The sequence below is a fragment of the Molossus molossus genome, unplaced genomic scaffold, assembly GCF_014108415.1.
Source record: "Molossus molossus isolate mMolMol1 unplaced genomic scaffold, mMolMol1.p scaffold_m16_p_5, whole genome shotgun sequence".
NCBI lineage: Eukaryota > Metazoa > Chordata > Mammalia > Chiroptera > Molossidae > Molossus > Molossus molossus.
In genome coordinates, this window is record NW_023425388.1 from 59,389,926 (window position 1) to 59,408,790 (window position 18,865).

At 38.5% G+C, this 18,865-nt stretch overlaps 1 protein-coding gene and 1 pseudogene across 4 annotated transcripts in view; one reads left to right on the top strand and one right to left on the bottom strand.

Annotated features, from left to right (window-relative positions):
* Positions 1–18,865, bottom strand: part of SENP5 (SUMO specific peptidase 5) — a 66,050-nt gene that overhangs the window by 24,763 nt on the left and 22,422 nt on the right. For all 4 annotated transcript variants that reach the window (XM_036242834.1, XM_036242832.1, XM_036242831.1 and 1 more), the window contains 4 exons: positions 11,971–12,076; positions 11,686–11,824; positions 11,380–11,427; positions 8,541–8,618 (listed from right to left, as the gene is read on the bottom strand). In XM_036242834.1, coding sequence (XP_036098727.1) covers positions 8,541–8,618; positions 11,380–11,427; positions 11,686–11,824; positions 11,971–12,076 — 371 coding nt within the window. The remainder of the gene's footprint in view (positions 1–8,540; positions 8,619–11,379; positions 11,428–11,685; positions 11,825–11,970; positions 12,077–18,865) is intronic.
* LOC118617158 lies at positions 2,412–3,972 on the top strand (annotated as a pseudogene).

The window sequence follows — 18,865 nt, forward strand, 5'->3', positions numbered from 1 at the left end:
AGAAAATTTGAACAGATTGATTACTAGTAATGAAACTGTATCAGTTTCAAACAAACAAAAGTCCAGAACCATATGGATTCATGGGTTAATTTTACCAAACATTCAAAGCAGAATTAGTACCTATCCTTCTCAAACTATGCCAAAAAAAATCTGAAAAGGAGGGAAAGCTTCCAAACCCATTCTATAAGGCCAGCATTACCCTCATAACAAAACCAAAGACACTATAAAAAAAAAAAGAAAGAAAGAAAATTACTGGCCAATATTCCTGATGAACACAGATGTAAAAATTCTCAACAAAATAGTTTCAAATTGAATTCAGCAACTCATTAAAAGGATCATACACCATGACTGAGCAGGATTTTTACAAGAATGGAAAGGTGGTTCAATATCTGCAAATCAATCAACATGATACTCCACATAACCAAAATGAAGGATAAAAATCATATGATCATTTCAATAGATGCAGAAATAGCATCTGACAAAATTCAACATCCAGTTATGTATGATAAAAACTCTCAACAAAGTGATAGGAACATACCTCAAGATAACAAAATACCGTATATGACAAACCCACAGCTAACATCATACTCAACAATGAAAAGCTGAAAGTTTTTTTCTCTAAGATTAGGAAAAAGACAAGGATGCTCACTCTCACCACTTTTATTCAATATAGTATTGGAAATCCTAGCCATAGCAATCAGACATGAAAAAAAAATAAAAGGCATCCAAATTGGAAAGGATAAGAGTAAAAAGGAAAGAGTAAAAGGATAAGAGTAAAAAGGAAAGAGTAAAACTGTCACTATTTGCATATGACATGATACTATACTTAGAAAAACCCTAAAGATTCCACAAAAAAAACTATTAAAACTAATAAATGAATTCATTAAACTCACAGGATAACAATATTAATATCCAAAAATCTGTTGCACTTCTATACGCTAGTATCAGAAAGAAATTAAGAAAACAATCCACTTACAATTGCATCAAAAAGAATAAAATACCTAGGAATAAATTCAACCAAAGACCTGTACTAGGAAAACTATGTAACACATTGATGAAAGAAATTGAAGACACAAATAAATGGAAGGATATACCATGCTCATGGGTTGGAAGAATTAATATTGTTAAAATGTCCATACTACTCAAAGCAATCTACAGGTTCAATGCAATCCCTATCAAAATACCAAAGGCATTTTTCACAGAACTAGAACAAATGACCTTAAAATTTATATTATGAAGACCCTGAATAGCCAAAGCAATCTTGAGAAAGAAAAACAAAGTTGGAGGTATCACCTTCCTTGATTTCAAACTATACTACAAAGCTACAATGATCAAAATAATATGTACTGCCCTGGCCAGTTTGTCTCAGTGGTTAGAGCATTGGCCCACGGACCAGAGAGTCCTGGGTTTGGTTCCCACTGAGGGCACATACCTTGGTTGCAGTTTCCCCCTGGCCCCAGTTGGGGTTGTGTGGGTGGCAACCACTAGATGTGTGTCTCTCTCTCTCTTCTCCCCCTCTCCCTCCTGCTCTATCTGAAGATAAATGCAAAAATGTCCTCGGGTAAGGATAAAAAAAAAAAAAGCATGTACTGGCACAAAAACAGACACATATGTCAATGAAACATAATAGAGAGCCCAGAAGTAAACCCACACCTATATGGCTAATTAATCTATGACGAAGGAAGGAAGAAGAATATACAATGGGGAGAAAACAGTCTCTTAACAATGTTGGAAAACTGAATACATACATGCAAAAATTGAAACCAGACCACTTTCTTACACTATGGATACAAAAAATAAACTCAAAATGGATTAAAGAGTTACATGTAAGACCTGAAATGATAAAACTCTTAGAAAAAACATAAGCAGTAAACTCTTTGACATCAGTCTTAATTAGCAATACTTTTTTGGTATGTCTCCTCAGGCAAACACAACAGCAAAAGTAAACAAATGGGACTACACTAAACTAAAAAGATTTGGTATAGCAAAGGAAACCATCAACAAAACTAAAAGGCAACTTACTGAATGGGAGAAGATATTTTCAAATGATATGTCTAATAAGGGATTAATAACTAAAATATATGAAGAATTCATAAAACTTAATATCAAAAACACAAATAATCCAATTTTTAAATGGGCAGAGGACCCAAACAGACATTTCTCCAAAGATGACATGCAGATGGCCAACAGACACATGGAAAGATGCTCCACATCACTAATCATCAGGGAAATCCAAATCAAAACCATGAAATATCATCTCACACCTGTTAGAATGACTATTATAAAAAAGACAGGAAAGAATAAGTGTTGCTTTTCCCTGGTGTGATTCTGTCCTGCACAGCCATTCTGTGGAACAGTTTTTGTTTATATCCATCTGCCTTCTCTCCCACCTAATTGCATGCTACCACCCCATGGAAGATTTAGTGGGTGTGGACATGAGCCCCCTGAGGCCCCAGGACTATTTTTTTCAGTTTTTAACTAAAAACCAACAAAGATGGATAATGATAAAAATGAGCACCAATTATCTTTAAGAACAGTCAGTTTAGGAGCTGGTGCAAAGGATGAACTACACATTGTTGAAGTAGAAGCAATGAATTATGAAGGCAGTCCAATTACAGTAACACCAGCAACTTTGAAAATGTCTGTACAGCCAATAGTTTCTCTTGTGGCTTTGACATACCACCACTTGTGGTCTTATGGTTGAGGTGTGGTTCAGGGCCTATGCATATTAGTGGACAGCACTTAGAAGCTACTGAAGAAGATGCAGAGTCAGAAGATGAAAAGGAGGAGGATGTGAAACTCCTACGTATGTCTGGAAAGCATTCTGCCCCTAGAAGTGGTAACAAGGTTCCACAAAAAAAAAAGTAAAACTGGCTGCTGATAAAGATGATGAGGATGAGGATGATGATTAAGATGCTGATGATGAGCCCGGCCAGTGTGGCTCACTGGTTGAGCAATGACCCATGCACCAAGAGGTAGCCGGTTCAATTCCCAGTCAGGGCACATGCCTAGGTTGTGGGCCCAATCCCCACTGGGGGTCATGCAGGAGGTGGCCAATCGACATTCTCTTTCATCGATGTTTCCATCTCTCCCTCCCTCTCCCTTCCTCTCTCAAATCAATAAAGAAAAAAACATTTATTAAAAATGCTGCTGCCCTGGCCTGTTTGGCTTAGTGGTTAGAGCATTGGCCTGCGGTCCAGAGAGACCCGGGTTCGGTTCCCGCTAGTGGCACGTACTTCGGTTGCAGTTTGTCCCCTGCCCTGGTTGGTCGTGCAGGTGGCAGCCACTCGATGTGTCCCTTTCACATTGATGTTTCTCTCTCTCTCTCTTCCTCTCTCTCCCTCCCACTCTATCTGAACAAAAAATGGAAAAAATGTCCTCGGGTGAGTGTAAAAAAAAAATTGCTGCTGATGATCTTGAGGATGAGGAAGCTGAAGAAAAAGCTCCGGTAAAGAAATCTATATGAGATACTCCAGCCAAAAATCAAACGAGAATGGAAAAGACTCAAAACCACCAACAGAGGCCCAGCCGGTGTGGCTCAGTGGTTGAGCATTGACTCATGCACCAAGAGGTCACTGCTTTGATTCCTGTTAAGGGCACATGCCCAGGTTGTGGGCCCCAGTGGCGGGGCATGCAGGAGGTGGTGAATCGATGTTCTCTCTAATTAATGTTTCTATCTCTCTCTTCCTCTCTTCTAAAATCAATACAGAAAAAGAAGTTTAATTAAAAAAAACAAAACAAATCCATCAACACAAAGATCAAAAGGTCAAGAATCCTTAAAAAATTAGGAAAAAAACTCCTAAAACACTAAAAGGACCTAGTTCTGTAGATAACATTAAAGTAAAAATGAAAGCAAGTATAGAAAAAGGTGGTTCTCTTCCCAAATTGGAAGCCAAGCATATCAATGATGTGAAGAATTGCTTCCAGATGACTGACCAGGAGGCTATTCAAGCTCTCTGGTAGTGGAGGAAGCTTCTTTTTTTTTTTTTTTATCCTCACCCGAGGATATTTTTCCATTTTTTGTACAGATAGAGTGGGAGGGAGAGAGAGGAAGAGAGAGAGAGAGAAACATCGACGTGAAGGGACACATCGAGTGGCTGCCACCCGCACGACCAACCAGGGCAGGGGACAAACTGCAACCGAAGTACGTGCCCTTAGCAGGAACCGAACCCAGGTCTCTCCAGACCGCAGGCCGACGCTCTAACTGCTGAGCCAAACCGGCCAGGGCTGGAGGAAGCTTCTTTAAGAAAATAGGTTAGCCCTAGCTAGTTTGGCTCAGCGGTTAGAGCATTGGCCTGCGGTCGGGATAGACCCCGGTCCGGTTCCCGCAAAGGGCATGTACCTCGGCTGCAGTTTGTCCCCGTCCCTGGTTGGGTCGTGTGGGTGGTGACCACTCGATGTGTCCCTTTCACATCGATGTTTCTCTCTCTCTCTTCCTCTCTCTCCCTCCGCTCTATCTGAACAAAAAATAGAAAAATGTCCTCAGGTGAGGATAAAAAAAAAATAGTTTAAACAGTTTATTAAAATATTGTCTTATTTCATTTCAGTAACAGTTGATATCTGGCTGTCCTTTTTATAATGCAGAGTGAGAACTTTCCCTACTATGTCTGATAAATGGTGTGCAGGTTCCATTGCCAAGAATGTATTGTCTAAAATGCCTGTTTGGTTTTAAAGTGAAACTCCATAGCCACAGCAATCTTGAAAAAGAAGAACAAAGTAGGAGGGATCACAATACCGGACATCAGGTTATACTACAAAGCCATTGTAATCAAAATAGCCTGGTACTGGCACAAGAACAGGCATATAGATCAATGGAACAGAGAACCTGGAAACTGACCCAAGACATTATGCTCAATTAATATTTGACAAAGATGGCAAGAGCACACAATGGAGTAAAGACAGCCTCTTTAATATAAATGGTATTGGAAAAATTGGACAGCTACATGCAAACAAATGAAGCGAGACCACCAACTTACACCATACACAAGACTAAACTCAAAATGGGTAAAAGACTTAAATGTGACTTGTGAATCCATAAAAATCCTAGAAGAAAATGTAGGCAACAAAATTTCAGACAACACACGGAGCAGAATTTTCACTGATACAATGCCTAAGGCAAGAGAAACAAACAAAAAAATTAATACATGGGACTGACTACATCAAACTAAAAAGCTTCTGCATAGCAAAAGAAACAAGCATCAAAATGGACAGGGAACCCACTATATGGGAGAGTATAATTGCCAATGATATATCATATAAGGGGTTAATTTCTAAAATATACAGAGTACTCATACAACTCAACAAAGTAAGACAAAGAACCCAATTAAAAAATGGGCCAAAATAGACACCTCTCCAAAAAGGACATACAAGTGGCCAAGAGACATATGAAAAAATGTTCAACGTCACTAATCATCAGAGAGATGCAAATTAAAACAACTATGAGGTATCACCTCACACCTGCCAGAATGGCTGCCATCAACAAATCATCAAACAACAAGTGCTGGAGAGGGTGTGGGGTAAAGGGGACTCTAGTTCACTGCTGGTGAGAATGCAGACTGGTGCAGCCACTGTGGAAAACAATATGGTATTACCTCAAAAAATTAAAAATTGAACTGCCATTCGATCCAGTGATTCCACTTCTAGGAATATATCCTAAGAAGCCTGAACCACCAGTCAGAAAGAATATATGTACCCCTATATTCATAGCAGCCCTATTTACAATTGGTAAGATCTAGAAACAGCCCAGGTGTCTATTAGTAGATGAGTGGATAAAAGAGCTGTGGTATATATACATTTTAAAAACACGTACAAGACCTGCACATTAAAAATTACAAAATACCCCAGGCCGATGGCTCCATAAGTTGGAGTGTTGTCCCAAACACCAAAAGTTGCAGCCCGATCCCTGGTCTATGGATTGGAAGACTTGATATTGTTAAGATATCCATTCTTTCCAAATGAACATATAGATTAAATATAATACCAGCCATAATCCAACATTTAAATACACACACATACACAGCCCAGCCAGTGTGGCTCAGTTAGTTGGACATTGTCCTATGCATCAAGATGTCACCAGTTTGATTCCAGGTCAGGGCACACGCCCGAGTTGTGGGCTAGATCCCCAGTAGGGGGTGTGTAGGAGGCAGCCGATGGATGTTTCTATCTCTCTCTCCCTCTCCCTTCCTTTCTCTCTAAAATCAACAAAAATATATTTTTAAAAAAACCACAGAGATTGACAAACTGGTTCTAAAATTTATATGAAAATACAAAAGATCTTGAATTGCCAAAACAATCTGGAAAAAGAAGGATAAAGCTGACCAACTTAAACTGATTTCAAGATATACTATTAACATACAGTGATCAAGACAGTATGGTATAAGCATAAGAACAAATCAAGAGATCAAACAAGAGAACACAAAGTCCAGAAACAGACCTACACATACATGGTCAATTGATTTTCTACAAAGTTGCCAAAGCAATTAAACTAGGAAAGAGAAGTCTTTCAATTATATCATTCACCCATTTATCTATTGAATCTGTGGTGACCTCTTGGTGCATAGGTTGACTCTCAACCACTGAGCCACACCAGCTAGACACAATAAAATATTTTTTAATTAAGGTATGTACATTGTTTTCTTAAACATATACTATTGTACACTTAATAGACTACAGTATAGTGTGAACATACCTTTTACATGCACTGGGAAACCAAAAAATTCTTGTGAATCACTTTATCATGATATTCACTTTATTGCAGTAGTCTGGAACTGAACGGACAATATCTCCAAAGTATGCTGTATTTTTCCATGCTCATTATAACCTTTCTCTATTCTACACTATGATCATTTTTCCTCATTTACATAACTTTTCCTGGTTAAGTAGCATCCTATTAAATAAATGCATCTTTTTAATTTGACCAGTCACCTATTAACTAGTTGTCTTCAATTTTTAAAAATATATCTTTTTTTAAATTTATTTTTTAGAGAGAGAGAAGAAGGGAGAGATAGAAACATTGATATGAGAGAGAAACATTGACTGGCTGCCTCCTGCACACCCCGAACTGGGGATGGAGTCTGAAACCTAGACAGACGTGTGCCTTGACCAGGAATTGAACTGGGATCTCTCAGTCCATGGGACGACCCCCAATCCACTGAACCATACTGGCCAGGCAAGTTGTCCTCAATTTTTCCAATATAAACAGCACCACAGCCCATCCAGCAGTATAAGCCCCATACTCGGAAGTCATCTTTCACACTGCCTTCTCTCTTTCATCCCCATAACCAATCCATCATCAAATCCTGTTCATTTTACTTCCGAGATCACACTCATATTTGTGTATATTTCCTACCTTTCCTGCTACCATTCTACTTCAAAATACCATCAATCTGCAAAAGCCTCCTGTTCTACCCACATCAACTTTGCTCCCACATTCATCCATCTTTTTCATTGCTGCTAAACTATAAACTGGATTTTGTCACCTAAAACCCTTCAATAGATTCCTGTACATTTAGGGTAAAATTCAAAACACAGAACTCAAGGCCCTACATCTCTGGATCAGGTCTACTTTATGCCGCTCTCTATTTTTCTCTCTGCATTCTAGCTATACTAGCCTTCTCCCAGTTTTCCACTATCATACTATAATAATGGTTATCACTTACTGTGTGTTTACCATATACCTAGTGGTTTACATGAGTTATCTCATTTATGCTGGCAACAAGGTAAATACTACTGATACTCCTTTTGTACAGATGAGGAAACTGAAGCTTATAAAAATTAAGTAATTTGCCCTGGCCAGGTGGCCCTCTTGGTTAGAGTAAAGGTTAAAATAACTGCTCTAGACCTTTGACCATGTAATTCAAACTTGGTAATTTTATCAAAACATCAAAAATAGCCTTGGCCAGTGTGGCTCAATTGGTTGGGCGTCATCTCATGTACCGAAAGACTACCGGTTCAATTACTGGTCAAGGTACATGCCCAGGTTGTGGGCTTGATCCCTAGTAGGTGGCGTGCAGGAAGCAGATTGATGTTTTGCTCTCACATTGATGTTTCTCTCTCTGTCTCTCTCTGTCTCTCTCTCTGTCTCTCTCTCTGTCTCTCTCTCTCTCTCTCCCCCATCTCTCGCTAAATATCAATATAAAAAATCTTTGGAAAATAAAAATATATAAATGAACTTTTAAAATGTTTTTGGCAGTTAATGAATAGAGAGATAAACTAAGATAGAAAGGAATTTTGGGGATTACTCATCATTTTGATAAATAAGCAATCTAAAGCCCAAATTGTCTTGTCCAAGTTGCACATTAAGCTAATAGCAATGCAAACCATTAACTTTCTGCCCAGTGCTTGGTTATAGTGTGTTTCAATCAAGTGGATGAACTCAATTTACTAGTGTCTTGTGTTTTGAACAAGGTTTAAAAGAAACAATAAAAACTTTCACATAAAAGAGTCTGTTTCTAATTAATATCATATTGATAATAAAGTCCTTATCCTTCTAATCAAAGTGGCTTATCATCTGCATTTCAAATTTAGAATAAAGAGAATACCTTTTTAGTCCATCTTTTTACTCCATTATAGCCTTTGGTTACCAGCTGTCTGTGAAAAAAGCTGTTGAAGAAGTGAACCTAGAAAAGACATCAAATACAAGCACCCAAATGATATCAGTCTGTGCCCAGATTCAACTTTTAAAAAAAAGGATATTTAAAAATCCTTGAATATAAGACAGGCATTACATGGTTCACAAAAGATTCTGTTCCAAATTTTCATTAGAATGATCTTATAGCTGTGGTCTATAATTAGAACTGGAATGGGCAGTAAATAGATTACCTGAATCCAAATAAGTAGAGAAGCAACCTGACAAATTTCTCCAATTCAGTTTATAAAGTTAAAAGAGGCTATAAAAGAATGAGGAAATGATTACCTTGAACTAAAGGGACACAGATTACAAAACTAACCTCATATGAAGAATGTGAATTTGGAGACTCTTGTGGTCATAACTGCTATTTAAAAAAAGGCCTTAATGTAATCATTTCTAGCATTAAAAGAAATACTCTGGCCCTGGCTGGTTTGGCTCAGTGGTTAGAGCCTGCGGACCAGAGAGTCTGGGTTCAGTTCCTGCTAAGGGCGTGTACCTCGGTTGCAGTTTGTCCCCGGCCGCGGTTGGGGTCGTGTGGGTGGCAGCCAGTCAATGTGTCTCTCTCACATCGATGCTTCTCTCTCTCTCTCTTCCCCCCTCTCTCCCTCCCACTCTATCTGAAGATAAATGCAAAAATGTCCTTGGGTGAGGATTACAAAAAAAAAAAAAGAATTACTCTGGTGGACCAGCTGGTGTGGCTCAGTGGATTGAGCATCAACCCATAGACTGTGAGGTCCCAGTTTGATTCCAGGTCAGGGCACATGCCCGGGATGCAGGCTCAATCCCCAGTAGGGGACGTGCAGGAGGCAGCCGGTCGCTGTTTCTCTCTCACATTGATGTTTCTATCTCTCTCTCCCTTCCTTTCTCTAAAAAAATCAATACAAAAATATTTTTTATTTTTTTATTTTTTTTAAATCCTCATCCGAGGACATTTTTCCATTTTTTGTACAGACAGAGTGGGAGGGAGAAGAGGAAGAGAGAGAGAGGGAAACATCGATGTGAAAGGGACACATCGAGTGGCTGCCACCCGCACGACCAACCAGGGCCGGGGACAAACTGCAACCGAGGTACATGCCCTTAGCGGGAACCGAACCCGGGTCTCTCCGGGTCGCAGGTGGACGCTCTAACCGCTGAGCCAAACCGGCCAGGGCAAAAATATTTTTTAAAAAATAAGAATTACTCTGGTCATATGGAGCATCGTGCTCTGCATCTCTGGCTTCAAATTTCTGGCTGATAAATTAATATCAGCTCACCTGAGATAGTCAACTATTGTGGTCTTAAGTGTTATATCAGTAACTCTGACTCACTTGAGATGATAAAATTGTTCTATTACGGCTAAGGTTCTTGGGATATGGTCACCAGACCTCACGCATTATCAGCATCACCTTGGAACTTGCCAAAAATACAAATTCTAAGGCCCTACCCCAGACCTACTAAAGTAGAAATTCGAGGTTGGAGCTCAGAAATCTGGTTTTATAAACCTTTCAGAGGATTCTGATTACATTTATTTTGAGAACCATGTAGCTCAAGATATAGATTTTAAAAGGAGCTTATAGCCCTGGCCGGTGGTTAGAGCACTGGCCCTTAGACCAAAGGGTCTCTAACTGGATTCCTGGTCAAGGGCACATTCCTGGGTTGCAGATCTGCTCCCCAGCCCTGGTTGGTCCGGGCAGCTAAGGGCACATGTGGGAGGCAACCAATGGATATGTCTCTTTCACATCAATGTTTCTCTCTCTCTCCTCACCCCCTTCCTCCCTTCCACTCTCTGTAAAATAATCAACGGAAAAATATCCTCAGGTAAGGATAAACAAAAAATAAACAAACTATTAAACTTATAAAAGTTTATAAAGTATTTCAAAAGGTTTTGCTTGTTGAAATCAAAGACTGCTCTCCAAGCAATTTGAGTACTCAGAAAGAAATAATATATTAAATTTAAAAATATAGTTTCAATATGTAACTAAGACCTTAAGGGAATTTTATAATTTAAGGGGGTGTTAGTTTGTATTTGAACTGAGTATCAAAGGTTAATCCAAGATAAAGTGAAAATAAATACTTTACCACTTTTTTATTTTTTATTTTATTCTTTTATTCCTCACCCAAGGATATTTTTCTATTTATCTTCAGGTAGAGAGAGAGGGAGAGAAAGGGATAGAGAGAGAAACATCGACATGAGAGGGACACATCGACTGGTTGCCTCCTGCATGATGCCGACCAGGGCCAGGGATGAACCGCAACCTAGGTACGTGCCCTTGGCTGGAACTGAGTCCGGGATTCATTGATCCACGGGCCGACGCTCTACTGCTGAGCCAAACTAGCCAGGGCTGATGTTTCTCTTTCACAGAGATGTTCCTCTTTCTCTCTCTCTTTCTCTCTCTCTAAAAAAAATCAATAAAAACATTAAGAAAAACAGAGAGTAAGACTAAGTTAAATATAGAAGCTTAAAGCAAATAGTCCCTTTTGTGCATCTCCCACTAAGAAAAAACTTTCTCAAGATATCAACAAACACACCCACTTTGAAACAAATAAGTAGGAAAATACTGGCATTATGACTTCCTTATGCAGAAGTGATTTTGTAGAACATATGCCCAACCCTAGCACATGATCAAGACAAAATTAAACATTTTTAAAAATCTACGGAATATCAAATAATTACATAAAGTTAAACAAACAAACAAACAAAAAACCCCGCAAAAAACTTATTTTAATATACAAAGACTCTCGCTCCTAAAGAAGAGTAAGTTTTCACTTACTTTGTCCGGGACTGCATCCATTATCAGCTCACCATACATATTAATGACCTATAAAAAGCCAACATAACACCAGCTTACTAACCCTATACAATTCAGAACATCCCACCCAGAATGATTAACATATTGATACTACTAACAGTAATCAAACTTTTTAGATAGTGGGGTTAGTGAAAGAGTCACTTCAGTAAAGAATAAGTAATCCTTGATTCCAAAAGATAACTGTGAGGCCAACCCAGAAGTTATTAATATTTTATGGTCTAGCATCCTCTGCAACTTTTCCACGATGAGAACCTACAATACACTAACCTGGTCATTCAGCCAATTCTGACCATCCAGTGTCGCCAGATCATCCATATCCAGCATGTGCTTATTGTAAAAGACACGGAAGTTGCATTTTTGATGTCTGGCCCGATAGTTTGTTATTTCCCTATTGATAAATGGTTTTCTGAAACAGAAAGATTTTGAAATAGAAGATTAAAAACATGAGTTCTACTCAATTTATTGCTAAATATATATTTTTTAATTGAGAAAAATGTCATATATGCCAAGAATTTTATTTTCAAGGGCTTAAGTTAAACATCACTGACAAACCTATTAGAAAAGTCTTCATTAAAGACATCTTTTAATCTTCCAAGGACATCTTTTTCACTGAGTGGGACCAAACTGCCATACTTCTTCATAACCTCATCTAGGAATCCTTAAATAAAGAAAGAAAAATTAAAATGGAAAAAACATTTTCAGCAGGCATTTTCCCAGTTCTTACCTATATGTAATACTTAACACACATTTAACCTATATTACTACATATATTATATTACTAAAAAAATCTTTTATTTTATTTTTTTATTTTTTATCCTCACCTGAAGACATTTTTCCATTTTGTTCAGATAGAGCAGGAGGGAGAGAGAGAGAGAGAAACATCGACGTGAAAGGGACACATCGAGTGGTCGCCACCCACACGACCAACCAGGGCCGGAGACAAACTGCAACCGAGGTACATGCCCTTAGCGGGAACCGAACCCGGGTCTCTCTGGACTGCAGGCCAACGCTCTAACCACTGAGCCAAACCAGCCAGGGTTAAAAAAAAAAATCTTTTAAAAGTTACGTTTTGTGCCTGGTTGGTGTGGGTCAGTGGTTGAGTGTCGATCCATGCACTAAGAGGTCGCCGGTCTGATTCCCAGTCAGGGCACATGCCCAGGTTGTGGGCCAAATCCCCAGCGGGGGGCATGCAGGAGGCAGCCAATCTATATTCTCTCTCATCGATGTTTCTATCTCTCTCTCCCTCTCCCTTCCTTTCTCTCTAAAATCAATAAAGGAAAAAAAGTTATGTTTTGTAAAAAAAATAAAATAAAATGAATCTGCCCTCACCATTTCAATATAGAGAAATGCTCTAAGACATCATTTCACATTGGGTTTCTAAGCTGCTAATGCATTGTTAGAGAGAGAATGACTAGCTAAAACTAAAGACTGACTTTATTCAGTAGCTTAACTTTGCAGTAGAATCATATTTCCTAAAGAGTGAAATCTAAAAGGCTTAGTTATCAGATTAAATGTGTCTATCACATTTGATAACTGAAGGAATTCTCTCTCTTTTTTAAAAATATGTTTCCAATGATTTTTTAGAGACAGAGGAAGGGAGAAAGAGAGAAGCATCGATGTGAGGGAGAAAGATCTATTGGCTGCCTCCTGCACACCCCCTACTGGGGATCAAGCCTGGAAGCCGGGCATGTGCCCTTAATGGAAGTCAAACCAGGACCTCTCAGTCCATGGGACAACACTCAATCCACTGGACCACATTGGCTGGGCAGGAATTATCTTTTTTTCTTTATTAACCCTCACCTGAGGATATTTTCCTATCTATCTTCAGATAGAGTGGTAGGGAAAGGGAGAGAGAAACATCGACGTGAGAGGGACACAATCCGGTCAGGGCACATGCCAGGGTTTCAGGCTTGATCCCCAGGAGGGGGGTGTGCAGGAAGCAGCTGATCAGTGTTTCTCTCTCATTGATAATCCTTTCTCTAAAAATCAATAACACATATTTTTTGTTGTCATTGTTAATCCTCACTCGAGGATTTTTTTCTCTCCATTGATTTTTAGAGCAGGTGGAAGGGAGGGACAGGCGGGGGGGGGGGGGGGGAAACAAACATCCGGTGAGACATAGCAATAGTGCCCTGGCTGGTTTGGCTCAGCAGTTAGAGCGTCAGCCCGAGGATCAGAGAGACATATCAATAGTTTGCCTTCCATACTCTCCCTGACCGGGGCTGGGGATTGAACCTGCAATCCAGGCATGTGCCCTTGACCAGGAATCAAATCCAAGATCCTTTGGTGTGTGAGCAGACACTCTAACCACTGAGACACACCAGCCAAGACAATAAAAACACATTTTTTTTTTAAAAAAAATCACAATTAGAGGGAATTAATTGCTGAGATCACTGTCAAAGTATCATTTGGTAAAGGCGTATAATTTCTCATCTCACAGCAAGGGACAAATTCTAAGGCATTACTATATTCTGAATAACACAGAGGTAAGCTTAACTGGATAACAGCCGGTGACGCATATTTTAAGAAAGGAGACAGAATTAAGGATGACTTCTTAGCAAGAATACAGGATAGTCTTCAGGTCAATTTAGGTAATATGTATATGCATTTTAATGGCTTCCAAAATGATGAACTGAATATACCTAAAAAGGCCCTAGGAAATAAAACCAAGATATTATTCTAAGGAAATACAAAGAAGCTGAGAAAGGCTGAGAGGCTCACAAAAGTGCAAATATGACTTGTGCTATTCACTGATGCTGACCGGGGAGAACAGCAGCCTGGCTAATCGTCAATCTGACAGTTAAGTCTACTAGGTTAACATGAGGAAAATAAGGACAATCGCCATTTAATTAGCTCCCTTTCTAACTTCACATCAATACAAAATGAATAGGAAGGACCACAACAAAGTGACTGTCAGGAATGGAGTGTTTTGAATGGGGGAGGGGCAGAAAAGATTGTGAAAAAACTGTTTTTCCTCCTCTTGGTCTCTCATCAGAGTGGCTCCCAATTGGAAAGGCTTAAGACAAGAGCAAAGGTCAAGGTATAGTAAATAACAGAACTATTTGCTTATGCCTGGTTCTGGTTTAGGCTTTAGGTATACAGAAGAGAAATAAGGGGGTCACATGTTCCAGATTAATCAGAGTAAGAGATAGAGATCTGGGGCTTCTAAACTAGGAATAGAGCATATATTTGCCTACAACATTTACTATATCATATCTTACAGTTATCTAAACACAGTCTTGTATGTACAAGGGAGAATGGGCCCAAATAGAAGGAATCCAAACATCAGAGAAACTGCATTTAAGCAACAAATTTTATATAAAAATAATGCCCCTAATAACAAAAGATTAAACTTTAGGCCAGCAACCTAAATCGAGACTTCTCAAATAAGAAAGCAGGCTCGTCTATCATGGGTATATGGACTCCAATTCCAAGTAAGTATCATGGCAAAGAGTTGTCCTTTGTTAACAATGTTATTTCTAGATGGTAGTAGTTGGGGAGATTTTAAGTTGTTATATTTTTCTCCCTTATCTGTATTTTTGTATTCACTTTCGGATGATAAGTATGGATTCCTAATGCATAGAAAAGCCCTACCTGAATTTTCAAGGAGAACTCTAGATGACAATGTCTCACTGATGCACACCATTAACTCACTGGGACCATAAGCCAAGCACTAGCATATCTCACTTCATCCTTGTACACATCCTATGTGTTAGTATCTCTACTTTACAAATGGCAACAGGAAGCTTAGGGAGGTTAAGTAACTTTCCCAAGGACCCTTAACTAGCAAATGTCAGAACTAAGACTCTGACTGCAGGTCAGGTGACCACAGAAACTGAGCAGTTAGCTCTTTTTTTAAAGATTTTTTAAATTGAGCCCTGGCCACTTTGGCTCAGCAGTTAGAGCATCAGTCTTCGGACCAAAGAGTCTCAGGTTTGATTCCTGTCAAGGGCACTACCTCATTTGAGGTTCAGTACCCAGAGTTGTGTGGGAGGGAACCAGTCGATGTATCTCTCTCACATCGATGTTTCTCTTTCTCTCCCTCCCTCCCACTTTATCTGAAGATAAATGTCCTCAGGTGAGGATTTAAAAAATACTTTTTTAAATTGATTTTTTAGAGAGAGAGGAAGAGAGGAGAGAGAGACACATCAATGTGAGACAGAAGCATCCAGTAGCTGCCTCCTGCACGCTCCCTACCGAGAATTAAGCCCGAAACCGAGGCATGTATGTACCCTGACTGGGAATCGAACCAGGAACATTTTGATGAATGTGACGCTCCAACCAAGGGAGCCACACCAGCCTAGGTCCATTATTCTTTACCCACTTGCTATCACCAAACTAATAAACCAAAAAGGAAAAGTGCATTTTGAATACAATATCTTTTACTTCAAAAGTACTAAGATTTCAATGTGACCAAGAAACAAAGGATAAAATGTTAGGGAGAAAACAACAAAGAACTACAGTTCAAATTACAGTCCATCCTGCAAGTACAAAAGGTAATAATATAAAAAAATAAAACCTGAGGTGTTATTTTATAAGTTAAATTACTCATATTGGACAGTTTTTTCTTGAAACAACATCCCATCCTAAAAGTGGTTGTGCACATAAGAAATGCAACCACTTGGTTCTCTAACAAAATACAATACACGTCAGAAATAAAAATTTAAAAAAAGGAAGGAGCCCAGCCAGTGTAGCTCAGTGGTTGAGCGTTGACCCATGCACCAAGAGGTCACCAGTTCGATTCCTGGTCAGGGCACATGCCCAGGTTGTGGGCCAAATCCCCAGTGGGGTGCGTGCAGGAGGTGGCCAATTGATGTTCTCTCTCATCCATGTTTCTATCTCTCTTTCTCCCTCTCCCTTCTTCTCTCTCTAAAGTCAATAAGAGAAAAAAAATTAAGGAAGGAGCTGATGTATTGTAGAACTGTATGCCTGAAACCTATATAATTAACCAATTTCACTCCATTAAATTCAATTAAAGAAATTTTTTTAAGAAATATGAAAAGCACCCGGCCAGTATGGCTCAGTGGATTGAGCATCGTCCCATAGACTGAGAGGCCCGGGTTTGATTCCCGGTCAGGGCACATGCCCAGGTTGCTGGCTGGATCTCCAGTTGGGGGCATGCAGGAGGCAGCCAATCCATGTTTCTCACATCAATGTTTCTATCTCTCTCTCTAAAAATCAATAAACACATTTATAAAAGAAAAGAAAAGAAATACGAAAGGCATGAAATACAAGAATAACCTTAAGGATTGTGCAAACTTAAGTAAAAAGCACTATAAAATTATATTAAATGATATATTGGTCAATAAAGGAGTAATTCTTTGTTTTTAGACAGGAAAACACAAATATTGTAATGAATGCAATTTTCCCTAAAGCTATAAATGTAATACAAGTTAAAACCCATGATTTGTTTTTTAATTTTTTTGTTTTTGTTGTTAATCCTCACCAAACATAGATTAATTTTTAGACAGAGTAGAAGGGAGGGGGAGGGGGAAGGAGAGGGGGAGGGAGAGGGAGAGGGAGAGAATCAATTGGTTACCTCCCGTACAACCCCAACTAGGCTGGGGATCGAACCTGCAACCCAGATATATGCCCTTTACTGGCCATGGACATGTTTTGTTATTTTGAATCCAAAACAATTCAAAATTCATTTTGGGGCAAAAATGTTAGATATTCCTAGAAATTTTTGAAAAGGATTAAAAGGGAGCTATGAATAAGGGGCAAGAGCAGAAAAGAGGGCCTGGTCCCATCAAATTATAAAACTAACTACAGTAATTAAAGCAGAATAGTTCTAGCATAGAAAAAGACCCAGTGGCAGGTGATATCTCATAACCCTGGGAAAAAAGATGAATCAATCAATAAATGGTATTAGAACTAGTGACTGATCTTTTATTCACAGCTGGAATTCATTTTGGTGTAAAGAATGAGGTAAAGATCCATCTTTACTTTTTTTCCAAATGGCTAAATGTAAAAATAACACATTAATAGTCTAAAGAAAAATAGGATTGAACATTTTTATATAATTGCAACAGAGAGAAACTTTAATTTTAAGGTTTTTCTTCCCTAATATATGACCATAAACATTTCAAAATAAAGTAGCAGTTACCCTGTAATTCCTTAGAACTTTTATGCCCTTATAAACATGTATCTCTTAAACATGTAAGTAGCACACTATACTTACTCTTTTTTAAAAAAAATAAATTATTTTTCTTTATTGATTTTAGAGAGGAAGGGAGAGGGAGAGATAGAAACATCTATGAGAGACAGTATCAATTGCCGCCTCCTGCACGCCCCCCAGTGAGGATTTGGCCCACAACCTGGGCATATGCCCTGATCGGGAATAGAACCAGCGAGCTCTTGGTGCATGGGTGGATGCTCAACCACTGAGCCATACCGGCCGGGCTATACTAATTCTTCTTAAAGCTACTTTTCCATTCAATACATGTTATTTTTTTTTACCTAAGTTAATTCAAAACAACCTCGTAGTCCATTAAATGGGTATGAAATATTTTATCCAATTCCCTATTGATAACCATTTAATTTTTAGCTCTCTAAATAATGTCCCAATGAAAACCTTTGACATATCTTTGTTTTACTGTTTCCCCAGAATACTTGCTAAATATAAAATTTCTGGGTCACAGGACATGTATATCTAAAACTTCAAATTTTCACTTATGAGTTATGTTATATACATATATAAGATTTTAATGTTTGTGAAGTAAAATTGGTATATTTTTATTGCTTGAGTTTCCTATCATGTTGATTATTAAAATGGTCTCTTGTATTTGTTTCTTTTAATAGCTTTATTGAATTATGATTCACATACTACACATTTAACTTATTAAAGTGAGTGAACAGTTCAGTGATTCTGTATATTCAGGGTTGTGCAACTATTACCACTACCTAATTCCAGAACATCTGCATTACCCACAAAGAAACTTTGTACTTGCTAGCAGTCACTCCTCATTCCTCTCTCTCCCCAACCCATGGCAACCATGAATCTATTTTATATCTCTACATATCTGCCTACTCTGGACATGTCAAATTAATAGAATCATACAGTATGTGGCCTTTTTGTGTCTGACTTCTTTCACTTAGCATATTTTCAAGGTTCATCTACACTGAAGCATATATCAGTATTCCATTTCTTTTTTTGGCACAACAATCCATTTTATGTATTTATGTAAAATTCTATTTATCCATTCATTAGTTCATAAACATTTATGTTGTTTCCACTTTTTGGCTATTATGAATAATGATGCTATGAACATTTGTATACAGGTTTTTGTGTCTTGTCTTGTTTCTAACTAAATTTTTCTTTCCTTCTTTTTTTTTTTTATCCTCACCCGAGGATATTTTCCATTTTTTTTGTACAGATAGAGTGGGAGGGAGAGAGAGAGGAAAGGAGAGAGAGAGAGAAACATCGATGTGAAGGGACACATCGAGT